Source organism: Mixophyes fleayi, chromosome 11, assembly GCF_038048845.1.
Source record: "Mixophyes fleayi isolate aMixFle1 chromosome 11, aMixFle1.hap1, whole genome shotgun sequence".
NCBI classification, from domain to species: Eukaryota; Metazoa; Chordata; class Amphibia; order Anura; family Limnodynastidae; genus Mixophyes; species Mixophyes fleayi.
Window position 1 is genome coordinate 63,596,211 of NC_134412.1, and position 27,354 is coordinate 63,623,564.

The 27,354-nt window shown below is 38.6% G+C and overlaps 1 protein-coding gene across 1 annotated transcript; it reads left to right on the forward strand.

Moving 5' to 3' along the window:
- The first annotated feature begins 1,526 nt into the window (after positions 1–1,526).
- Positions 1,527–26,964, forward strand: LOC142107574 (uncharacterized). Its single transcript, XM_075191074.1, has 5 exons — positions 1,527–1,676; positions 16,767–16,943; positions 21,758–21,848; positions 24,007–24,477; positions 25,772–26,964. Exons 3-5 carry the CDS (start codon positions 21,800–21,802, stop codon positions 26,440–26,442), a joined length of 1,191 nt encoding a protein of 396 aa, XP_075047175.1. The 5' UTR covers positions 1,527–1,676; positions 16,767–16,943; positions 21,758–21,799; the 3' UTR covers positions 26,443–26,964.
- Positions 26,965–27,354: the final 390 nt, after the last annotated feature.

A 27,354-nucleotide genomic window follows, 5' to 3' on the forward strand; every position in this document is an offset into this window, starting at 1 on the left:
TAATATGGGACTTACCTTAGTGCCTCTAAACTACAAGCATTACTTTCAGGATTGAGAGAAAAAAAGAAAAATAAATTGTGTATATGAGGCACTCATATGTTATGCATAATAAATCAAAAATAAAAGTAATATTTTTATTGGTATATATTAAAAACAACTTATAGCAAAATATTAAAAATGTGTTAATGGAATTAAAACCAATGTATAGTAAACAGTTAAAAAGGTAGTGAAACTACCTAGCTACGTGAGTGTTTTAACATTAATCTTATATAATAAATCCACTCATATAATGGTGCTATCAATAAAGTCCAATCTTGTATAACAAACTGTCTGTTTATTATTGTATATTTTTATATCAACTTTGTATTAATTATATTTAAGGCTATAAACACACATTAAGGGGCATAGTCAATTCCGATCCGATCCGCGGTAACGCGCGGTAACGCGGAAAATGCGCAGTACTGCCGGTAATACAGTACCGCAATAAACCGGATTTTCGTACGCAGCCCTATGGGCTTGAACGAAAATCCACGTTATTGCGGTACCGCGGATTAGGTTTGCGGCCGTTCCGGCGCGATCCCGCGGATCGGGATCGGAATTGAATATGCCCCTAAGATTGTTATCAGTTCAACGTTGAGGGGGAGTTTAATATGAATGTAATTGGTATTCCTCTATTAGATATCAGGTGTTTATTATATTTTCATGCTGCAGGTGCCTAGATTAGTAATTTATAAACATTAAAGCCAGCTTTAATTATATATAAGATATAAGATATATATCACAATTACACGGTGATGTACTGCTGCTGTAGTTTGCAGCTCCCAAACATCTATATATTCATGTGATAGAAGTCAATGTTAAAGTGTGATGATATTTTAGTAAATATTTTAGTAAATAAATAAGTGTGCATGTAACACAGCGTGGTTCCCATTTGAACTAAGATGGGATATAGAGATTATGGACCTCATTTAGAATCAGACGCAAAGTCCATTTAAGAAGTGTAGGAGTGGGAGTGTGCCGCAGCTTGGTAGGGTATTATGAGTGGCAAGCAACCCCAGTTGCGTCCCACTCTTAATATCCTATCGGGCTGCCAGAAGTTGCTGCAGCTACTTAACGCTTGCGCCACCTAATTCCTGCCGCACAGCTTTAGCCCTATTTTGACGTGTGTTGCGTCTGCGCCTCACTGTGACTAGGATGTATTTACATGGTCACGCCTTCACAAATCCGTGTTCCTCCCATTCTTTCGTAGTGAGTCGCAAGCTGTTGCAAGTGTTAATTGCGTCCAAGATGCAGGCGGATTTGTGGCTTTCTGCACATGCGAGGTAGAGTTTTTTGGTTAGATGCGCCTAAAACGGACTTTGCGTCCGACTCTAAATGAGGTCCTATAATATATATATATATATATATATATATATATATATATATATATTAGAAAATATGTAACAATACATAAGTGTGTCAATGGAAATTTAACTACTGTTCTGCATTTTTGAATAAAGGCCCCATAAACTGTGACTATATCCTGTAATCACAATTTTTGAAAATTCTGTACAGCTCAGAGTACAGTGGGAGAACCCACCACACCCTGGACAGTTATGAGACAGCATGACTCATTCTCTGAGAAAACGAAACTAACTCTGTTCTATTTTTGACTGGATTTTCCCGTGGAAGACATTGTAAGTTTAATGTTACAGTGTTGTAATTTTTTGTAAATATCTAAATATACATAGAAATATCAGGTAAATATCAGAATCGGCTATTTCTTAGCAATTCTGGTTGCAAAAATGTTTGTTTAAATGTAACTTTTTTGAGTGGTTGTTTGATAACTGATTTTTTCATTATGACTTTTTATTTGTTATATGACATATTTCTGCACAGTTATTATTGATTTGTTGAATGTGCCAATTGATGATGATTATGGCATGTGCAAACGTGTGGACACAGTGTCAGTTAGTACTTAGTAATGTTTCCTTTGGCTGAAATCACAGCTTCCAAACATGTCTTATAGCCAGTTATGAGTCTCTCCATTCTGCTTTAAGAAGATTTTTCTTGTAAAACTCACAAGTTTTCTTGGGTCTGCTTACATACACTGCATGTCTGAGAGCTCACAACTGATTCTAAGTAATATTCCAGTCTGAAGACTGCGAAGATCATTCAAAAACTTTAATCTTTTGTTCTTGTAAGTACTTCATGGTAGATGTTCATGTACATTGTGGGTCGTTATCTTGCTGAAATATTTTCAGCTTCAATTTCTTCACTGTCTCTGAGAAATTCTCTTCAAGGATTTGTTGATATTTAATTGAATCCATTTTTCCTATAACCTAGATCATACTTGCCTACTTTTTAAATCTGTATTCCGGGAGAACCTGGAGTACAGATCATGTGGCAGAGGGTAGGAGGTGACATGACGATGTCGTTATGTCACTATATCCTACTATAAAATACAGAAATTCAAGATATTAAATAGTGGGGTCGGGGCTTAATGATGCAATTAAGCCCCCCCCCCCCCCCCTTTATTCAATGCTGTGAATTTCGGCATTTTACAGGGTCCAGGAGGTTTGCCTACTCTTCCAGGAATCCGGGAGTACTCTGGGAGAGTAGGCTAGATCACATTTCCTGTACACTGGCTACCAAACATTTCCCAGGCATAATAGATGAATCAGCTGCTTCTTTAAATGCTTTCTGCACCTTGTTCCAAAAGGCTCATTTAGGTATCGTTTTGCATACTTCAGATGTTGACTTTTGTGATGAGGTCATAGGGAAGGTTTCCTTCTGGCAACTTTTCCATGCAGATCAGTTTGGTGTCCCTAAACCTTTCTGCAGGTCCTTAATGGTGAATGTGGGTTCTGCTTTGCATATCCAACCAGCTTACAAGCAGTTCTATCAGAGGTGTCTCTGGGTCTTTAAGATTTCACCTTGACTTTAACAGTTCCCCTTAATTTCAGGTAATTTAGAATGACAGTGGAAATATCTATATGGAAACATTTACATATGTATGTATAGACTTTTATTTCAGTCAGTTCTCATTATTTCCTGCTGGTTAGAGGAGCTCATGGTTGTTGAGAGTAAGGAAAAAATCCTGAGGAGACAGGGCATGCTTAGCGCCTACATGCCCAAGCAGTTTATGGCTGTAAGGGCTTGCTGGGGCCAGTAGTGCCACATACAAAAATGTTAATTTTTCACTATTAAAAGCTAAAAAGTTGTGTCGCATTATGACAGGGGGACATCACATTGAGGGTTTAACTGTTATATTGTGAGCAGCTTGGCCTGTCATAACCTGGCACTGATTGCAGCTTTTAAGCATATTTTTGTTCACATGCACAGTATGAAAATACATATTTTACTCTAAAAAAAATGGGCTTGCGTCCAACTGTAATGACCCAAATTGCGTCAGAACTTGTAAAATAATTGTAAGTTTAGCCTCCTATATGACCTATATCAATATTAAGAGAAGCATGTTTTATTTGTGTCTTATTACATTTCCTGTTGTGGAACGTATCTATAGAATCACACAATAGCGCTTAGTTAGAAAGCCAGAAAGTAAGTGTAGTGGCTTATAAAATTATCTTTTCTTTGGCAGAAGTCACTTACACGACTGGAAATGGTAAAATAAAACATATTAATTTACTGCTCTAATACCGATAACATATATTGTTCAGAATAAAAAACAAATAAATTCATAAATATAGCGAGAACGGTCTCATACATTAAAAATCAAGTAGTAAACAGCCCATAGGCTTAGAAACTGATTCATTGATATAGAATATACCTGTATGGCAGTTTTTGTTCTACCTCCAATAGTAGCAAATGTATCTTGACACGATCACATTGTAGTTACGCCAATTGCTCAGAAAAAATCTGTTGATGAAGGGCTGTATCCGCAGACTGGTTATGACCGATGGGTATCCACCATCACTTATAATGCCTGTGGATACATGTTGGATCTATCTCAGCAGGTCCCGTATAGATTTAGGCTTGGAAGAGTATGCAGCACCACCCAGTGGCCACCGTAATAAAGGGAAATATATATGAGCAAAGAATCCGAAATGACGATATAGCATCAGGCAAGTGAGACCAGTCTCAAGCGCTTATCCTCACTTCTCACTGTTGACGCGTTTTGTTCGGCTCAGCCAAACTTTTTCAAAGACAAAGTGAGTGTGGGTTAGGTCCTTATTTATTGGATAGTCTCAATAGGTTTCCATTGGTTAGTTAATTAATGAGCTTATCCTAATCATCTGTCTCGAGTGTGTGACCTGTATTCAAACACATAGTCTCACCTCAACCAACATAACACTTTATGTATAATTAGTTTAAGAATAATGAGTTCTCATGGCTATTTTGCATACAGAAATAGTGGACAGAAGGTAATTATCAAAATCATACATACAAACAATAATTTTAACAATCTTATAAACAAAATAATTAAATAATCCTTCTATCAGAAATATGTATGTTTTATTTTACCATTCCCAGTGTATATTTATGTGCCTACTGTGCCTTTCAGATTTTTTCTTTAACTCATATCTTGTTATTTATTATTTGTCCACTGTAAGATCCTGTTAAGCATCGTCACCAATTACATATTATAATGATACTAATAACAAGTAAATGTTTCTGCTAGATTCTACAACATACTTGTCCACTCTCACGGAATGTTTGGGAAGCCACCAAATTCTGGGTAGATCTCCTGGACTACTGGGAGAGTAGAAATATATGGTGTCCCAAAATGTGTTCGGCTACTTCTCTCAATTTCGAATACAATTGTATAGGCAGGACAGTTTTAAAAATTAGGCAAAAGGAAAACTTGTCTTTCGGCCAGGCAGGATGGAAAATCACTACACTACACTGCCCTGCAGTGGATGCTGAATTAAGTAGGCCCTATGAATTTCTGTCCCAGCCTTCTTGTGTCCTAGTAAGAGAAGAGTGCACTTGTTTCATAGAGAAGAGTTTCATCCACTTTCAAGTGAAATGTCAGGGGCGTAACTAGGGCTGTACGACGGAGCGACTGCCAGGACGTAACGCTGAAGGGGAGCGCATATTTAGGAATATGTTAGTTTAATTTGGTTAAAATTGAGGGCTAGGGGGGGCGGAATTTGTCTTTCTCGCTCCAGGCGCTAGAATTCTAAGTTACGGCTCTGTGAAATGTAAAGTTAAAAAGTTCAAGTGAAAGAAACATACAAATATTTGCAAAACTTAATACTAGTTTCAACCGTATAATCTAAATGCCAATTCAAATTTCCCTAAAATTTCCTCATGTCTCAAGTCTGAACCTAAATCACATTTTAACCCTAGACATAGCCCGGAAACTCTAAGTCCCCTTTCCCCTTCCTTGCTGTCAATGGGTTGTGGCCCACTAATGTTGTCTCTATCCTTGGTTGGTCCACTATTGACTTAACGTAGCCCTGGTTATGGGACAAATTGTATTATCATTATTCAGAGGTCGCTGTTACTCATTCATTTTTGCAGTGTCATGGTGCTGACATGATTCTGCATTGTAGTGCCAGGGAGGATGTTGTATAGCTTGCCTTCCAGACATAAATATAAAGCGGGTAATCTAAAAAAGATTATAATAGGGTGGAAATTCTGAAGCGTTAATGATACTCTGTTAGTAGATCACTTAACCTTATGAGTGGTTTAGGAGTTATTATTAGCATGTTGAAACTTATGTATGTTTGTGCTGCCAAGTCCAGACTGCCATGCTGTTAGGTCCAGATGACAATCTGGACCTAGATAACATTTGATATATCTGGCCTTTCTGCCACAAAAAAACACTCATATGTAACAATGAACCATCCTCTAAACCACTTGGTCAGTTCTTCCTTAATCTAATAATCATGGTCCCTTCACCTTTCCCCTCTACTCTTCCAAAGGGACCCTTTTTGAGAAGCCGATTCTGCACCACATCATCAAAAACTCATTCAGGCATAGCAGGGTATTTGAATCCTCAGTAAATGTGAACGACTTCCTGAACCACCATTTTAGCTTTACTCATAGTCAAAACTTCACTCCTGATCAGCATGTCAGGGAGGGGGGGTATCCAAAATCCTTGTTTGTACTTTTCCCCCTAAGATATTTCAAGTGGGGTAGTCTAATGATAAGATTTATCCAGGACTCCCAAACACCACAAAATACCACTCTGGCCCTCCACTCAGGTATTGGTGGCAATGGTTGCATAATCCCATCAGAAGGACCCGTTTCTTTTGTGGTAATGAATATTTTTGGCTTTCCTCTTCTGAGGACTTGGTTGCCCAAATTAGGGTCCAGGAAAGATACAGCTCTTCTTTATATTAAGATTACACGTACAGTCCATCTCTCAGAGTACACTCAAGCTCTTAGATTCCAATTCTAACGCCTGTTCTTTCTCAAGGTCACTACATGCTTTTCCATTACATTCATCTTTGCTCGTTCCTCTTGACACTCACTAGAATGTAATCTTATTGGGAGGTGAAGCGATATCTAAATTACTTTGCTTATAGATCATCCAGCACTAACTTCATTACTTTTTATTTCATTTAAAGGAGTCCATTATTGGAAAATTCCAATACAAAGATAAAAGACCGATGAAAATTACTGACTTCTTTTCTTCTTCGCCATCCTCCAGTAACAAAGGTACTGTACTTGTTTGGTTAGTCAAGGAATATTTGAAATGTTAGGGTAATTTTACCTCTCCTTTATCAAGTCCCTTCAGATATCAGTGAGATAAGATGCTGGTTAACCAGGAGATCAGTAATCAAGACACAGACATGCCAATGTCAAGATAGAACTGAGCTGTGCTCATTTATTAGTGGGATACATTTATACATGAAAAAGCATTTGATCTGGATATAGAATAGAAACACATGATTGATATTTTCCTCAGTAAATATAAATCTTCTGACAAAGCTAGTTAGTTCTCTTCATGTCACTTTTATGTTCTTCTTATCAACTTTCATTGGCGCCAATACTCCCAATGCTATCATTCGTTATCCCATATGCTAGGCATCCATCCGTGGTTTTTGAGATAGGTCAAGGCTGGAGCTGGTGATTACGCTGAATGTATTTTTAAGGCAAATACCAAGATTTTTAACTCCTTCACATATCATTATTACCATTATCGCTAAGGACCTAGAAATCCTTTCACAGAAACATAGCTCATTAGTTATTAACGTGCACATACTTTGTCAAAAAATATATTTCCAAGGAATATAAACTACAATTAAAAATGTATTTAGTACTTACAAATGTACTGCAGCTGAAGACTGAAATGTACAAATGGAGCACATTTATATTTAACTAACAGCATAATCCAACATTGTAATTGATGTTTTTCACACAGATATGTGCTTTAGTAAATATTCCCAGGGATAGGGCACTGCTTGAGAAATCTCCATCTTTCAAGTATGCACTTAAAGGAACATTGCAATAAACTGATCCTGGGGTAAAAGGGAATTTAAAAACATAGGTCTGGTGACCACCGCTTTTACCCTTGTGCAAGTTCAAGTAGGTTTCCTTTACAATGAGTTAAGTCTTCACTTTGTTTACCGCATCCATGTTTTACATTCCTAGGATGCACCCAACCCACTCACAAGATACCTCTAATATAGTGGAACCTCTAGTTTACACATCGTGTATAAGCAGGTCAACAATTATGGAAAGGTCACACAGGCCCAGGCTTAGTAGGCTAACTTAGTCTGTTGTCTAGGGTGCCAGAATTTAGGAGGTGCTCCGATTGCTGACTTTGGGCAGTAGCAGCTGTCAGCTGTTAAGCTCCTCCATGGTGGAAATGGGCTGGAAGTTTCACAAGCCAGAGAAAGAATTCAATCAAGTCCTTTAGCCATGAGGAAATGACTGTGCATTTACCCATAAATGGGGAATGCCTCCCAAAACAAACCTTACTCACCCTTGCCATCTCATTTAACTAATTCCTTTCCTCAAATCAAAATCTCGTTTTAAATGTTGAATATGAGACACCTAACTCCTCCCAATGGGCAATACAAACATTTACAGATTCTGTAAAGAATGCCAGCAAATTCATGCACAAATATAGGTGTCTAATATAAAAATGTTAGTATTTGTACTTCACTTTTGCACATTCATAAATGACAGAGAGTGCATAGTCACCCATTTAGCATTGATACCGACTACTGTGCTAGGCTATTTTGAAGACAGTTGACCTGCGTACACCGATTCCAAATCAATAGCAAAGCAGTCAGGGTCTTCCTTTGCATATCAGTGCCCTGTGCAGAATTCATTGTGAGGCCCCTCCTATAGCACTGGAGAGGGAATGGCTATTGTCATTGATAACTAACAGTGGTCAGCAGCAAGGATTGTTGCTCACCATGTTTCTCTCACCCCACCCCATGATTCTCTCGCTCTCCCTCCATGATTCACTCGCCCACGATACTCTCACCTTCTGCAGTTCTTTCTTACCTCAGCCTAAATTATAGACCAACTGGCCAGTGAGTGACTCCTCTCCTTTGTAAAGCATTACGTATTGCAGGAGTGACATAATGATGCTGTGACCACTAAAAGAGAAGAAAACACAAGGCTCTGCACATTTTAGCATTGTAGTTTTATGATACTATTATAATATCAGTGGAACTCTAGGACAAATAGGACCGCCAGAGCCCTGTGGTGGCACTCCCGAAAAGCCGGACCTGAAAGGACTAATATGATATTTTATGTTGTAACATATGTTGTAACATTTTATCAAGGCTTTTACCTTGATAAAGCTTTGAGTGAAACGCGCGTCAGCTGCGCTCGCTGTCTGTTAACTTTATGCTAAGAAATTAGAGGCTGATTTAAAACTCGTGGTTGCTATACTAATGATAATGGGAATTTACTTAATAATTATATGGACAATGACTTATGTATACAGTTTTAGATCTAGTGTCTGTTAGAGGTTTATCTATCAGGGAACCACAAGGGACTGTATCTCATGTCAGTTAGCTGACTTAAACATATTAGCACCTTGCTACTTATGCCAATTAGGGATTATAAGGGATCACAGTTACTATGGAACAAGCTAATAGTGATAATAGAGTCCCTCGTTACATTGTAACACTTAGGAAAGCTGCATTTAGCTGCCAAGTATAGAAAATAGAGACACTGCATTATACCTCTGTTAGAGGAGTTGATACTACAATTTAGCATACCTATCAATTTAATTATATTATTGTAATTATTTGCAACCTCTGAAGAGATACAAGATTATTCTTATTAAGTCTACTAACATTATTGACATATATAATTACAAGACAGCCAGCCAGCAGGGTAAAAATGTTTTTACCCTCTTTTAACAGGATATTAGTACTTTCAGTCAATTAATTTCATCTTTCCCTTTTTTTAACATTTCGCTTCAAACTTTTTATGAAATGAATAATAAAGATTTACTATTTTCATTTCATTATTGACTTTTGGGTTAGTAGAGTGCCCCATAAACACAATTTCTATCTCTTGTTGTTCTGTTTGAGTTACTGTCCCCGCAGTGCTGCTGCTGCTGGGAATGGACTCCTTCCAGCCGCAAGCGTTCTATTGTCTAGCAAAGGGACACGGTGTCTTCGGCTCTCTGCATGCACACACTAGGCTGCCGTTGCCTAGCGCCGGGACGCTTCCTGTCTGAATCGGCGGGCTGTTCTGTACACCTCTGCCTATCCAGAGCAGGCTTTCCAATGCTCCAATCAGGAGTGCCCTGCCTCTATTTAAACTTGCCTCTGACACCACTAGGGTGTCAGATTATTAGGCTCACACCTGATCTCCAGCATTTGTTCCAGCCTTCTGTTTCTAGTATCCTGTTGACTTCTCTCTGGATCCTGATTTGACACTAACTCTGCTCTCCTGGTACTACTCGGCTCCCCTGACTACTCTTGGCTCCTGACTCGGTACTGCATCATCCTCCTGGTTACGACCTCGACCTGTCTGAATATCTGCTGTTCACCTATTTATCTGGTAACTGTCTTTGAAAACCGCGACCTGTGCACCATCTGCAGCCAAGTCCATACCTCCTTGCGGGGGCCCCCGGTGAATACCAAGGGTGCGTTAGACTCCGCACCTCCCTGCTCAGTCGCGTCAACACCAGCAGATAGCCTCCATCACACTTCCATTGTGACAGATCCTTTGTCATATTTACTGGGACACTGTGCAATCTAATAATATGCTGAATGAAGAGTGAGGCCAGAACCTTAACAAAAAAGTTAGTCTATTTAGGGGCACAAAATGTCTCTTGTTAATGAGGTCCACAATAACCATTATTTAGCTCTTTGAAGAAAGTAGGTCAACCATAAAACCCATGGACATTTGGTTCAAAGGATTAGTAGGCCCAGATAAGGGCATCTCCTGATCTAGAGAAGGAGTTCTGGCACATCCCTTGCAAGCAGAAACATATGCTCTGACGTGTCTTTTAATGGAAGGTCACCACAACATTCGAGCCCTGAAAGATTACAGTCATTAAGATTTTTAAGAACAAACAAAAGATGCTTGGAAATGTCACTCACCGGACCGTGAGTGCCTCTGCGCTGGTGCGTGGTTTCCTAGCCTTCCTGCCGGCGTCTTTCCTGAGCCGCGGCCGCCCGCCATCTTGATGCACTGCGCATGCGCAGCATCCAAGAACTTATGACCTTTGCTTTTAATCTCATTGGTGGATCAGGCACCTCTCCCTATTTAAGGCACCTGTGCTCATTACCTCTCATTTCCTGTGAGTCTCTGAAGGTGTCTCCTGTGTTCTGCTAGTGTCTTTAGTTTCCTGCTGATTACCTGCTCTACTCATCGGTGGTTTCCATACCCGCTATTACTCCTGTGTCCTGCTCGTGTCTCCAGCTCCCTGCTGATTACCTGCTCTACTCATCGGTGGATTACATACCCGCTACCAACTCCTGTATCCTGCTCGTGTCCTCAACTGTCTGCTGGATCACCTGCTCCGCTCATCAGCGGTTCTCATACCCGCTACTAACTCCTGCATTCGGCTTGTGTCCTCAGCTGTCTGTTGGATTACCTACTCAGCTCACCTGCAGCTCCCATACCCGCCACAGCCGTTCAGCGCTCCTGCTGTATCTTCATATTCTCGTGGACAAGCTTCTCTACACATTAGCGGTATGCTCACTCGTTATTGATTATCCACCGTTACCTTGCATATCCGCTTAGGACAAGTTCCCTTCTCAACAGCGGTATCCATACCCGCTATAGACTTTTGGCTGATACTCTGCCTATCCGCTTGATACAAGCCTCTCTACTGAGCAGTGGTATACATATCACCATAGACTATTAGCGATAACGCTGCCTACCCGTTTGGAGAAGTTCCTCTGTGCTCTCATTGTCCTCATTCAGTTATTGACTCTTTTCCTGTATTCACTTATCAGCACCAGTACAAGTCCTCACTTACTAGCAGTGGTACAACTTGCTGTACGCAGACCACTGACTACCCGCTACCTACCTGCACCTGGACAAGTCCTCTCACCATAGCAATGGTACAACTTGCTGTACGCAGACCACTGACTACCCGCTACCTACCTGCACCTGGACAAGTCTTCTCATCACAGCAGTGGTACAACTTGCTATACACAGACCACTGACTTTCCCACTACCTACCTGCACCTGGACAAGTCTTCCCATCACAGCAGTGGTACAACTTGCTATCCGCAGACCACTGACTCTCCCGCTACCTTCCTTCACCTGTGCACGTCCACTCTGGTCTATACCTGCCTTTCCACTATAGCTGCAAGTCGCTGTCTCATCTACCTATATAGCTGCAAGTCGCTGACTCATCTACCTATATCGCTGCAAGTCACTGACTATTCATCTGCTTCATTGGCATCCGTACTCCATCTGCTGTTATATACGTTCCACTATTCCCCCTACTCCGCCTCTCTGGTAAGCATAGTCAACTGGTGAAATTCTGGGAAGAACTCCTAGTGCCCGTGACATGAAATCTCCTCAGGAGCTTGAGCTTGAAGGACCTGGCCAGAGAGATCCTGAGTCACGGATGCCAAAATCTGTTAATAAAGAATAATAGGCATCTTTACAGAGATCTCAGCATGTTCTTGTAAAAAAAACTTTGAGATAAAGCATCTCTCTTGGTGTTCTTAGACCCAGGTCTGAATGTAATGACAAAATCAAATTTAGACAAAAAAAGAGTCCAATGTAGGTGTTTGTGATTTGAACAATAATGGGATGAAGGGCCTCCAACCAATGTCTCCATTCCTCAAAAGCCTTATGGCTAAAAAATCATGATTCCCAATATCCTAGAATTAATATCTATAGTAGAACATTCCCTAGGAGAGGAAGTGCAAGCATGTAATATTTTGTCATGAACGCCCCTCTAGGAAAGAACTACTTCAGTACTTAGTTCTGAAGTGTCTACTTATACAATGAAGGGCATATTGGTATCAGGAAGCTGAAGTACTGGAGAAGCAATCAAAACTGTAATTATACATTCAAAAGCTGAAAGGGCCTCAGGAGACCAATCTTCAGGACTGCCCCTTTTCTTTGTCAGAGCTGTGATGGGAGAAGCAATGGTGAAAAATTATTTTATGAAATTTATGGAATAATTTCAAAATCTCAAAAACCTTTATATGGCCTTAATATTAATAGTTTAATCGTGGTTAATGACAGTCTGTACATTAACAGGATTCACACCAAATAATGCTAACCAAAGAAAATAATCTTGACCATTTCAAAATCACATTTTTCTAGTTTTGCTAATAATTAACTTTCTCTAAATGTATTAATACTATTATAACATGGTGATGGTCGGTTAAATAAGAAAAAATGAGAATATCATTCAGAAAACTACTAAGAATTTTCCAAGAAATTCCTTAAGTATTTCATTATTAAACTTCTAAAAGACAGCTGGAGTATTAAATAGCCTAAAGTTAATAACTGTCAGGATATGTTTTAAACTGAAGCAGGATTAAGCTCCAGTTGCTGGAGACCTTTACCTCTGGCACCTAATAATACAATACTGAGAAAACATGTTTAAAAACACGTTAAAAAAGTTCAGTCTTTAATATGAAAAGCGAATTTTATCCAGTACTCCTTTCATATGTTAAAATTAGACTGCAACTGAGATTGGAGTACAGTGAAATCACAATCCGTGTCTTAGTTGCCTAGCTCCCTGCCTCCTATATCCATGCTACCTGTTCCTGCTCATAAGCTTTTACTATGCTGAGTTAAGTTCTGGGTGCATCTGAGAACCTGTGAGTGCATCCAACTCTACTGGAAGGTCGCTGCTATAGGTGAAGACCTCTCATGCCTGCTGTAAAAACTTAAGACGATTACTGGTGAGCCATAACAGTAGGGAGGCCTGAACCCTTAAACAGTCCCTGTATGCAGCAGATAATTAAAGAAACATCAATGTGGGTATTTCAGATAATAAAAATAGTAATGCAAAGTTAATTCTGGTTGATACACAGTTTTTCATAGTATTTGATTGATAGATTAAAATAAATGCACTCAGAGAACTAAAATGGCAATAAGTCCCAGCAGATAGAAGCCAGAAATCAAAAATGAAGTACAGCACCATTACTTGCCGAAGAAGTTGTTCATAACTGGTTTAGCAATCACTGGTAAAAGGCTGCAGGCTGCAATGAGGTACAGTGCTGTTACTTGGCAGTAAAATGGCAATCACAAATAAAAGGCTGATAAGCTGCAGTACAGCATCAATATCAATCTGAGCTCAATGAATCCAGAATGGCAACCACAGACAGAGATGATGAGCTGTAGCAAGTACAGCATCAACACTGCAATAGGATGCACAACGACAACCAAGATGTAGAAATCCAGGCATTCTTGTCTCTTCAACAATGGACTCAGCTGGAGTGAATGCAGGAACAGTTTAGTATGCAAGTTCAGTGTCTAGCAACAGGGTATCAACAGGCGCCATTCAGCACTGATCCCAGTTGATACACAAAATGGAAAGAATGTAACACATTGCTGATACTGTAAGGAGTGTCTTGATTATGAGCAATTTGGAAATGATAATTAGTTCCCCCAATAAACAGTACAGTTCTATTAAAGTTGCTTCGACCTCAAGATCAAGTACAGCAGCGTGTATAATGGAGGATCCAAACGTCAGGCACACAAGACAAATCGTAGTCAAACCATGTAGCACCAACGGCAGGCAGCTAACAGATGTAGTAAATACAAGCCAGGTCAATATACAGGATACAGGCAGCAGGTAACAGGATTGCTGGACACTGGTCTACAAGACTCAATCAAGGAATCCCTGCACTGAATATTCTTAGAACCACAGATCTTCCCTTCAGCACCTGCACAGCATCAGAGTTCATTAAGATAACCCTTCCTGTGGCTCTTTAGCCGCAAACCTGCTGCCGGCCTTGAAAAGGTATGTGAGCCATCAGTGCTCTATGCCATGCCTGGTATACGTACTGTGCTTGTGTGTTTTTGTATTTAGTGTATATTTGCATCTGGGTAAGAACCAACTAACAAAATATTGCATCTAAATGTATCAAGAGATAAAGCTGAGTATGTATTTAACTGATCAGGCGTCTTCGTGCTTCTTTCTCTCCTGACTTTTCTCCAACTTGAGTTTGTTAGACTTTATCCTATCCCCAGCTCGCAGATTCACAATCTCTTCAGGAGGGTTGAGCTCAAAGTAAAGAAGGAAACCAAAGCATAGTGAAGTTCTGTGAAGGTTCATTATATTTCAACCTCAAAATTGCACTTACATAAGCTCGGTAGATATAAGGCATATCAATTTTGTATATGTAAACTCCAGTCTGCCACCCAAGTTCTCCACCTGCGGAGAAGCTATAACTCACTCCTTTTTATTCTGCCATATTGCCTCTTTATTATTATTAGGGGTTTGAAATAGAGCGTGTCAGTATTTGTAGATTGTTTTTGTATCTTCTTTCCAAACTCATGTTGTCTATACTCTGGACTCTAAGCACTAAGAACATATTTATACAGTGTATAATCAGAGACAGATATATGTTAAACTCTGCTGTAATATAAACTCTATAATATAACTTCTAGAATAAATAATACATAATAAATTAGGTTCTTCCTGCATATTTTGAACAACTGTGGATGCCCCTCTACCACATTAGGTGACCTCATTCTGATGAGTACGTATACTAACAGTTTATAATTTTATATAATATGGGACTTACCTTAGTGCAGGGGTGGGCAAACCAGTCCTCAAGGGCCATCAACAGTTCATGTTTTTAGGATTTCTTTAATCATGCACAGCTGAGTTAATCTATTTGGCTGGGTCAGTAATTATCCCAGCTGTTTCTACAGACAGAAATCCTAAAAACATGAACTGTTGTTGGCCCTTGAGGACTGGTTTGCCCACCCCTGCCTTAGTGCCTCTAAACTACAAGCATTACTTTCAGGATTGAGAGAAAAAAAGGAAAAATAAATTGTGTATATGAGGCACTCATCTGTTATGCATAATAAATCAAAAATAAAAGTAATATTTTTATTGGTATATATTAAAAACAACTTATAGCAAAATATTAAAAATGTGTTAATGGAATTAAAACCAATGTATAGGAAACAGTTAAAAAGGTAGTGAAACTACCTAGCTACGTGAGTGTTTTAACATTAATCTTATATAATAAATCCACTCATATAATGGTGCTATCAATAAAGTTCAATCTTGTATAACAAACTGTCTGTTTATTATTGTATATTTCTATATCAACTTTGTATTAATTATATTTAAGGCTATAAACACACATTAAGATTGTTATCAGTTCAACGTTGAGGGGGAGTTTAATATGAATGCAATTGGTATTCCTCTATTAGATATCAGGGGGTAAATGTATGAATCTCCGGATTCTTCATCTCCGGCGTGTTCAGCCTCTTCAGCGCTTAAATTTAAAGCGGCGCTGCATTGTAAAGGGAAGTTTCCCTTTACAATGCAGCGCCACTTTAAATTTAAGCGCTGAAGAGGCTGAACACGCCGGAGATGAAGAATCCGGAGATTCATACATTTACCCCCAGGTGTTTATTATATTATCATGCTGCAGGTGCCTAGATTAGTAATTTATAAACATTAAAGCCAGCTTTAATTATATATAAGATATAAGATATATATCACAATTACACGGTGATGTACTGCTGCTGTAGTTTGCAGCTCCCAAACTACAGCAGTAAATCCTATATATTCATGTGATAGAAGTCAATGTTAAAGTGTGATGATATTTTAGGAAATATTTTAGTAAATAAATAAGTGTGCATGTAACACAGCGTGGTTCCCATTTGAACTAAGATGGGATATAGAGATTATGGACCACATTTAGAGTCGGACGCAAAGTCCATTTAAGAAGTGTAGGAGTGGGAGTGTGCCGCAGCTTGGTAGGGTATTACGAGTGGCAAACAACCCCAGTTGCGTCCCACTCTTAATATCCTATCGGGCTGCCAGAAGTTGCTGCAGCTACTTAACGCTTGCGCCACCTAATTCCTGCCGCCCAGCTTTAGCCCTATTTTGACGTGTGTTGCGTCTGCGCCTCACTGCGACTAGGATTTATTTACATGGTCACGCCTTCACAAATCCGTGTTCCTCCCATTCTCTCGTAGTGAGTCGCAAGCTGTTGCAAGTGTTAATTGCGTCCAAGATGCAGGCGGATTTGTGGCTTTCTGCACATGCGAGGTAGAGTTTTTTGGTTAGATGCGCCTAAAACGGACTTTGCGTCCGACTCTAAATGAGGTCCTATAATATATAGATATATATATATATATATATATATATATATATTATAAAATATGTAACAATACATAAGTGTGTCAATGGAAATTTAACTACTGTTCTGCATTTTTGAATAAAGGCCCCATAAACTGTGACTATATCCTGTAATCACAATTTTTGAAAATTCTGTACAGCTCAGAGTACAGTGGGAGAACCCACCACACCCTGGACAGTTATGAGACAGCATGACTCATTCTCTGAGAAAACGAAACTAACTCTGTTCTATTTTTGACTGGATTTTCCCGTGGAAGACATTGTAAGTTTAATGTTACAGTGTTGTAATTTTTTGTAAATATCTAAATATACATAGAAATATCAGGTAAATATCAGAATCGGCTATTTCTTAGCAATTCTGGTTGCAAAAATGTTTGTTTAAATGTAACTTTTTTGAGTGGTTGTTTGATAACTGATTTTTTCATTATGACTTTTTATTTGTTATATGACATATTTCTGCACAGTTATTATTGATTTGTTGAATGTGCCAATTGATGATGATTATGGCATGTGCAAACGTGTGGACACAGTGTCAGTTAGTACTTAGTAATGTTTCCTTTGGCTGAAATCACAGCTTCCAAACATGTCTTATAGCCAGTTACGAGTCTCTCCATTCTGCTTTAAGAAGATTTTTCTTGTAAAGCTCACAAGTTTTCTTGGGTCTGCTTACATACACTGCATGTCTGAGAGCTCACAACTGATTCTAAGTAATATTCCAGTCTGAAGACTGCGAAGATCATTCAAAAACTTTAATCTTTTGTTCTTGTAAGTACTTCATGGTAGATGTTCATGTACATTGTGGGTCGTTATCTTGCTGAAATATTTTCAGCTTCAATTTCTTCACTGTCTCTGAGAAATTCTCTTCAAGGATTTGTTGATATTTAATTGAATCCATTTTTCCTATAACCTAGATCATACTTGCCTACTTTTTAAATCTGTATTCCGGGAGAACCTGGAGTACAGATCATGTGGCAGAGGGTAGGAGGTGACATGACGATGTCGTTATGTCACTATATCCTACTATAAAATACAGAAATTCAAGATATTAAATAATGGGGTCGGGGCTTAATGATGCAATTAAGCCCCCCCCCCCCCTTTATTCAATGCTGTGAATTTCGGCATTTTACAGGGTCCAGGAGGTTTGCCTACTCTTCCAGGAATCCGGGAGTACTCTGGGAGAGTAGGCTAGATCACATTTCCTGTACACTGGCTACCAAACATTTCCCAGGCATAATAGATGAATCAGCTGCTTCTTTAAATGCTTTCTGCACCTTGTTCCAAAAGGCTCATTTAGGTATCGTTTTGCATACTTCAGATGTTGACTTTTGTGATGAGGTCATAGGGAAGGTTTCCTTCTGGCAACTTTTCCATGCAGATCAGTTTGGTGTCCCTAAACCTTTCTGCAGGTCCTTAATGGTGAATGTGGGTTCTGCTTTGCATATCCAACCAGCTTACAAGCAGTTCTATCAGAGGTGTCTCTGGGTCTTTAAGATTTCACCTTGACTTTAACAGTTCCCCTTAATTTCATGTAATTTAGAATGACAGTGGAAATATCTATATGGAAACATTTACATATGTATAGACTTTTATTTCAGTCAGTTCTCATTATTTCCTGCTGGTTAGAGGAGCTCATGGTTGTTGAGAGTAAGGAAAAAATCCTGAGGAGACAGGGCATGCTTAGCGCCTACATGCCCAAGCAGTTTATGGCTGTAAGGGCTTGCTGGGGCCAGTAGTGCCACATACAAAAATGTTAATTTTTCACTATTAAAAGCTAAATAGTTGTGTCGCATTATGACAGGGGGACAACACATTGAGGGTTTAACTGTTATATTGTGAGCAGCTTGGCCTGTCATAACCTGGCACTGATTGCAGCTTTTAAGCATATTTTTGTTCACATGCACAGTATGAAAATACATATTTTACTCTAAAAAAAAATGGGCTTGCGTCCAATTGTAATGACCCAAATTGCGTCAGAACTTGTCCTATATGACCTATATCAATATTAAGAGAAGCATGTTTTATTTGTGTCTTATTACATTTCCTGTTGTGGAACGTATCTATAGAATCACACAACAGCGCTTAGTTAGAAAGCCAGAAAGTAAGTGTAGTGGCTTATAAAATTATCTTTTCTTTGGCAGAAGTCACTTACACGACTGGAAATGGTAAAATAAAACATATTAATTTACTGCTCTAATACCGATAACATATATTGTTCAGAATAAAAAACAAATAAATTCATAAATATAGCGAGAACGGTCTCATACATTAAAAATCAAGTAGTAAACAGCCCATAGGCTTAGAAACTGATTCATTGATATAGAATATACCTGTATGGCAGTTTTTGTTCTACCTCCAATAGTAGCAAATGTATCTTGACACGATCACATTGTAGTTACGCCAATTGCTCAGAAAAAATCTGTTGATGAAGGGCTGTATCCGCAGACTGGTTATGACCGATGGGTATCCACCATCACTTATAATGCCTGTGGATACATGTTGGATCTATCTCAGCAGGTCCCGTATAGATTTAGGCTTGGAAGAGTATGCAGCACCACCCAGTGGCCACCGTAATAAAGGGAAATATATATGAGCAAAGAATCCGAAATGACGATATAGCATCAGGCAAGTGAGACCAGTCTCAAGCGCTTATCCTCACTTCTCACTGTTGACGCGTTTTGTTCGGCTCAGCCAAACTTTTTCAAAGACAAAGTGAGTGTGGGTTAGGTCCTTATTTATTGGATAGTCTCAATAGGTTTCCATTGGTTAGTTAATTAATGAGCTTATCCTAATCATCTGTCTCGAGTGTGTGACCTGTATTCAAACACATAGTCTCACCTCAACCAACATAACACTTTATGTATAATTAGTTTAAGAATAATGAGTTCTCATGGCTATTTTGCATACAGAAATAGTGGACAGAAGGTAATTATCAAAATCATACATACAAACAATAATTTTAACAATCTTATAAACAAAATAATTAAATAATCCTTCTATCAGAAATATGTATGTTTTATTTTACCATTCCCAGTGTATATTTATGTGCCTACTGTGCCTTTCAGATTTTTTCTTTAACTCATATCTTGTTATTTATTATTTGTCCACTGTAAGATCCTGTTAAGCATCGTCACCAATTACATATTATAATGATACTAATAACAAGTAAATGTTTCTGCTAGATTCTACAACATACTTGTCCACTCTCACGGAATGTTTGGGAAGCCACCAAATTCTGGGTAGATCTCCTGGACTACTGGGAGAGTAGAAATATATGGTGTCCCAAAATGTGTTCGGCTACTTCTCTCAATTTCGAATACAATTGTATAGGCAGGACAGTTTTAAAAATTAGGCAAAAGGAAAACTTGTCTTTCGGCCAGGCAGGATGGAAAATCACTACACTACACTGCCCTGCAGTGGATGCTGAATTAAGTAGGCCCTATGAATTTCTGTCCCAGCCTTCTTGTGTCCTAGTAAGAGAAGAGTGCACTTGTTTCATAGAGAAGAGTTTCATCCACTTTCAAGTGAAATGTCAGGGGCGTAACTAGGGCTGTACGACGGAGCGACTGCCAGGACGTAACGCTGAAGGGGAGCGCATATTTAGGAATATGTTAGTTTAATTTGGTTAAAATTGAGGGCTAGGGGGGGCGGAATTTGTCTTTCTCGCTCCAGGCGCTAGAATTCTAAGTTACGGCTCTGTGAAATGTAAAGTTAAAAAGTTCAAGTGAAAGAAACATACAAATATTTGCAAAACTTAATACTAGTTTTAACCGTATAATCTAAATGCCAATTCAAATTTCCCTAAAATTTCCTCATGTCTCAAGTCTGAACCTAAATCACATTTTAACCCTAGACATAGCCCGGAAACTCTAAGTCCCCTTTCCCCTTCCTTGCTGTCAATGGGTTGTGGCCCACTAATGTTGTCTCTATCCTTGGTTTGTCCACTATTGACTTAACGTAGCCCTGGTTATGGGACAAATTGTATTATCATTATTCAGAGGTCGCTGTTACTCATTCATTTTTGCAGTGTCATGGTGCTGACATGATTCTGCATTGTAGTGCCAGGGAGGATGTTGTATAGCTTGCCTTCCAGACATAAATATAAAGCGGGTAATCTAAAAAAGATTATAATAGGGTGGAAATTCTGAAGCGTTAATGATACTCTGTTAGTAGATCACTTAACCTTATGAGTGGTTTAGGAGTTATTATTAGCATGTTGAAACTTATGTATGTTTGTGCTGCCAAGTCCAGACTGCCATGCTGTTAGGTCCAGATGACAATCTGGACCTAGATAACATTTGATATATCTGGCCTTTCTGCCACAAAAAAACACTCATATGTAACAATGAACCATCCTCTAAACCACTTGGTCAGTTCTTCCTTAATCTAATAATCATGGTCCCTTCACCTTTCCCCTCTACTCTTCCAAAGGGACCCTTTTTGAGAAGCCGATTCTGCACCACATCATCAAAAACTCATTCAGGCATAGCAGGGTATTTGAATCCTCAGTAAATGTGAACGACTTCCTGAACCACCATTTTAGCTTTACTCATAGTCAAAACTTCACTCCTGATCAGCATGTCAGGGAGGGGGGGTATCCAAAATCCTTGTTTGTACTTTTCCCCCTAAGATATTTCAAGTGGGGTAGTCTAATGATAAGATTTATCCAGGACTCCCAAACACCACAAAATACCACTCTGGCCCTCCACTCAGGTATTGGTGGCAATGGTTGCATAATCCCATCGGAAGGACCCGTTTCTTTTGTGGTAATGAATATTTTTGGCTTTCCTCTTCTGAGGACTTGGTTGCCCAAATTAGGGTCCAGGAAAGATACAGCTCTTCTTTATATTAAGATTACACGTACAGTCCATCTCTCAGAGTACACTCAAGCTCTTAGATTCCAATTCTAACGCCTGTTCTTTCTCAAGGTCACTACATGCTTTTCCATTACATTCATCTTTGCTCGTTCCTCTTGACACTCACTAGAATGTAATCTTATTGGGAGGTGAAGCGATATCTAAATTACTTTGCTTATAGATCATCCAGCACTAACTTCATTACTTTTTATTTCATTTAAAGGAGTCCATTATTGGAAAATTCCAATACAAAGATAAAAGACCGATGAAAATTACTGACTTCTTTTCTTCTTCGCCATCCTCCAGTAACAAAGGTACTGTACTTGTTTGGTTAGTCAAGGAATATTTGAAATGTTAGGGTAATTTTACCTCTCCTTTATCAAGTCCCTTCAGATATCAGTGAGATAAGATGCTGGTTAACCAGGAGATCAGTAATCAAGACACAGACATGCCAATGTCAAGATAGAACTGAGCTGTGCTCATTTATTAGTGGGATACATTTATACATGAAAAAGCATTTGATCTGGATATAGAATAGAAACACATGATTGATATTTTCCTCAGTAAATATAAATCTTCTGACAAAGCTAGTTAGTTCTCTTCATGTCACTTTTATGTTCTTCTTATCAACTTTCATTGGCGCCAATACTCCCAATGCTATCATTCGTTATCCCATATGCTAGGCATCCATCCGTGGTCTTTGAGATAGGTCAAGGCTGGAGCTGGTGATTACGCTGAATGTATTTTTAAGGCAAATACCAAGATTTTTAACTCCTTTACATATCATTATTACCATTATCGCTAAGGACCTAGAAATCCTTTCACAGAAACATAGCTCATTAGTTATTAACGTGCACATACTTTGTCAAAAAATATATTTCCAAGGAATATAAACTACAATTAAAAATGTATTTAGTACTTACAAATGTACTGCAGCTGAAGACTGAAATGTACAAATGGAGCACATTTAGATTTAACTAACAGCATAATCCAACATTGTAATTGATGTTTTTCACACGGATATGTGCTTTAGTAAATATTCCCAGGGATAGGGCACTGTTTGAGAAATCTCCATCTTTCAAGTATGCACTTAAAGGAACATTGCAATAAACTGATCCTGGGGTAAAAGGGAATTTAAAAACATAGGTCTGGTGACCACCGCTTTTACCCTTGTGCAAGTTCAAGTAGGTTTCCTTTACAATGAGTTAAATCTTCACTTTGTTTACCGCATCCATGTTTTACATTCCTAGGATGCACCCAACCCACTCACAAGATACCTCTAATATAGTGGAACCTCTAGTTTACACATCGTGTATAAGCAGGCCAACAATTATGGAAAGGTCACACAGACCCAGGCTTAGTAGGCTAACTTAGTCTGTTGTCTAGGGTGCCAGAATTTAGGAGGTGCTCCGATTGCTGACTTTGGGCAGTAGCAGCTGTCAGCTGTTAAGCTCCTCCATGGTGGAAATGGGCTGGAAGTTTCACAAGCCAGAGAAAGAATTCAATCAAGTCCTTTAGCCATGAGGAAATGACTGTGCATTTACCTATAAATGGGGAATGCCTCCCAAAACAAACCTTACTCACCCTTGCCATCTCATTTAACTAATTCCTTTCCTCAAATCAAAATCTCGTTTTAAATGTTGAATATGAGACACCTAACTCCTCCCAATGGGCAATACAAACATTTACAGATTCTGTAAAGAATGCCAGCAAATTCATGCACAAATATAGGTGTCTAATATAAAAATGTTAGTATTTGTACTTCACTTTTGCACATTCATAAATGACAGAGTGCATAGTCACCCATTTAGCATTGATACTGACTACTGTGCTAGGCTATTTTGAAGACAGTTGACCTGCGTACACCGATTCCAAATCAATAGCAAAGCAGTCAGGGTCTTCCTTTGCATATCAGTGCCCTGTGCAGAATTCATTGTGAGGCCCCTCCTATAGCACTGGAGAGGGAATGGCTATTGTCATTGATAACAAACAGTGGTCAGCAGCAAGGATTGTTGCTCACCATGTTTCTCTCACCCCACCCCATGATTCTCTCGCTCTCCCTCCATGATTCACTCGCCCACGATACTCTCACCTTCTGCAGTTCTTTCTTACCTCAGCCTAAATTATAGACCAACTGGCCAGTGAGTGACTCCTCTCCTTTGTAAAGCATTACGTATTGCAGGAGTGACATAATGATGCTGTGACCACTAAAAGAGAAGAAAACACAAGGCTCTGCACATTTTAGCATTGTAGTTTTATGATACTATTATAATATCAGTGGAACTCTAGGACAAATAGGACCGCCAGAGCCCTGTGGTGGCACTCCCGAAAAGCCGGACCTGAAAGGACTAATATGATATTTTATGTTGTAACATATTTTTGGACACTATTTTATGTCCATTTAAATGTAAATTATGTACATGGTTCTGATTCCTGATTTATGCTGCTCATGTAACCTTTTTTATTTTACAGCAGAGAGAACTTTCATCATTGACAGCACAGAACAGGAAGGTCAAATTATGTCTCATAGTGGAAAAATTTGTACAACAGTCCAAACACCTAAGAAGAGAAGGTTAAGGTTTACTGATCCTGAGATACATATACTTGTCGATACAATTCTGGCCCACATTGAGCAATTATTTGGACATAAATCCCTCAACGCCTCTGGGAAAGCTGCTGTCTGGGATTCAGTAGTGAAAAAAGTCAATGAAGTAGGTGTCTTAAAGCGTACAGTTATAGAATGCAAGAAGAGATGGAGTGACTACAAAAGAAAAGTTAAGCAATGTATTGATAGAGTGAAAATGCAGTCTTACCTGTCTGGCAAGGTGGAGTCTATAGAAGCCAATTTGTCCAAAAGACAGGTGAAAGTCGCTATGTTCTTTAAAATGGATGCAGAGGGCACCAATGAAATTCAACTATCTGATGACTATAGTTCTGATGAAGGTAAATGGACTGTAATAATAATAATATGGTAGTTTTTTTCTTTTTTTCTACAAATGTAAGGAAAACTACTTTCTGCTACACAATAGTGACATCTCTCTGTGTGATATTCAAGCATAAACTAAAGAAGGGCAATAGAGCCTCATTCATATCAAGGAACTTATGCATGCCAACATCTCTAAGTTGTAGACAATGTTAATATTTTTATTGACTTATTTAAGTTGTTGTTTACATATTATACTATGCTATGTATTTTTTTCCTTTTTATTCTTTGAGATCCAAGGCATCAATATCTGTTTAAAAGGTTGTCAGCCTTCAATGGAGAAACTCTGGGGATTTCAGATACAGATAAGCCAATTTGTTTATTTGGTTCACAGCCATTTACCATTGTTAGGCTGGGTACATACTGCGGGTTTTTAACCCAATTATCGTGCCAATCACAAAATAAATGACCGTTAGATCCAATATCTCATTAAAGTGTGCCTTCCAACCATCTTGTTTTAATTGTTCCAAAGCACATCGTATGATTTGATTTTATAAACGGACAAAAAATCTCTATAAATGATGGAACATTTTGAGCCGATGGTTATGACAGATGATGAGCACAGATCTGAAGGTACATCTTGCAAAACAAGTATAGTGTGTGCACATGAATCGGCATGCTGATCTGGACTTTCAGCCCATGGTAAAATCATTAACGATATTGCTTTGGGAGAAATGTTCTGCAGTGTGTACCAAGCCTTAATTGCAGGCCACTAATCCTATGATAATATACAGTGGCTGAGGGAGGCAGGGAGGGAGAGAGAGAGAGAGAGAGAGAGAATTCCTCTTCCTGTTATCGTCACATTTCTGTCTCGTAGGAAGAGGCGCTACCAATAAAATCCTTATCTTATGATTTCTTCAATTGCAAAAGAAAAGAAATGAAAAGGTTTATATTCAAATGGTGAACTACTGGATTTTTCGCACTCACTGCAAATAAAAGCATCATACCGTATTAGTGTTATTAATTTAAAACCAAAAATATTCCTTAATCCAGGTTCTTTCAGCAAAATATTGTTAATATTAAATTTTGTTTAGATATCCAAATTTGTTCTGATATTATTTAATAATCATTTCACTGTTACAGTAATTATTTTGCTCCAAGGCTTCTTGGTCAGTGATATCCTAACAGCTTCCTCCCAATGAACATGTATTTACTGTTTAACTTGAATTCCTTCTCATTGAAAACTTTGGAAGAACTGCTCAAGATTTTTATGTTCGTATCTAGAACTTTTATTTGATCCCATTTGTTTTATAGGGGACGGGGCTTCTTCGAGTCAAAATGTGGTGATCCCCTCTACTAATATTCTTAATTCTGAAGATGAATTTATTGATCAGAAGGAAAAACTGTCATTGTCAACTTGCTCGATAAATAATAGTCCTCAGGATGGTTCTATCTCACAGTCTTATGAAGGGTCCCAGGCTATAAAACAACCGTCCGAGTCCATAAAAGCAAAGTCATCAGATGGATCCATGAACCATAAACCCAAAGCAGCTCAACTGCAATTAACAAACCTGGATACTAAGTTAGATCAATTAATTGTCCAGCAAAAGAATACCAATGAGATTCTTCAAAGCATACATAATAGTGTTACTGCAAGCCTGGACCTGCAGAAGAAAATGAATCGTCTTCTGAAAAGCAACTTTCTTGAGTTGCAAAATTCTATCATATCCACTAAGAAGGCATCAAGCAACCAAAGCAGTATTATGGATATCACGCTGAAAAGTCTCCACGCTAAGTTAGATGAGATCAACAGCAGCCTTCATGCTAAACAACTGCAGGAACTTATGTCCAGCGATGAGTCAGAATTAAATTTAAGCTGCACACAAGACGTGGCCTCTACTCCTGTAAAAACTCCACCAGCCAGGAAAAGAAAATTTAAACAAAGCCCTTCAACTAGTCTAATGAAGAAAAATAAATTCATGTAATTTCTCATGATAATCATTTCTCAATCCTGTAAATAAAGAATAATCCGAATATCTCCAAAATACTGCTAAGCATCCTTAGAAATTAAGAAGTGCTCCAGTATTAATGTTATAGTTCATATGGCTTGCTGTCAGCTTCCATAGTCTACAAACAAAAGATAGTGGATTCCGTTATCTATAACACAGAACATGTGCTTAAGTCCCATGAATAAATAGCACAAGACAGACTACTGTGCACAGCAACTGTAGTAATAGGGAAGCACACAGAGCTATTCCAAATTGATGCACAAAAGAGACCACGAACTTGATATTGTATTTTGGAACATTGGTTAAAGTGAGTCAGTCCATTTTTAAAAGCATAGGACATTTTTTCATGAAAGATTTTAACAACATAAAAACAATGATATTACAATACAGTCATTATATCTGATTACACCATAACTTGACTGGTTGTATATATGCTTTATTTTAATTGTCCTTATGTGCAATAATCTCAATAAAGCTTTTTTTCTCTTGAATGAAAAATAGTGCTTTATTTTCTACATAGATAATGGCTTCTGAATATGTGTTGGCAACAAATTGCTCAGCTCATAAAAACCTGTAAGTTAAGAGTACTGTACATAAAATGAAGATGTATCATCGCTAGGCTACAGTAGCAATATATTGTTTTATTCCAAAATGTACACAATGTGAATATTTCATAATAGGTCCTTAATTACAGAATACATTAAATGATATACCCAAGTACTTATTCTATATGAAGTACTAATTCTGCATGCTTCTACTGGTAAGTGAAAGCTGACCACACATACATGTAGTGTGTGCTAAGTGTGTGCATCAGCCCTGCACCACCCCAGAACATTACTGATAAGGGCAAGTGGGAATGAGCGTTACACTTTTCAGTGCCATATAGAT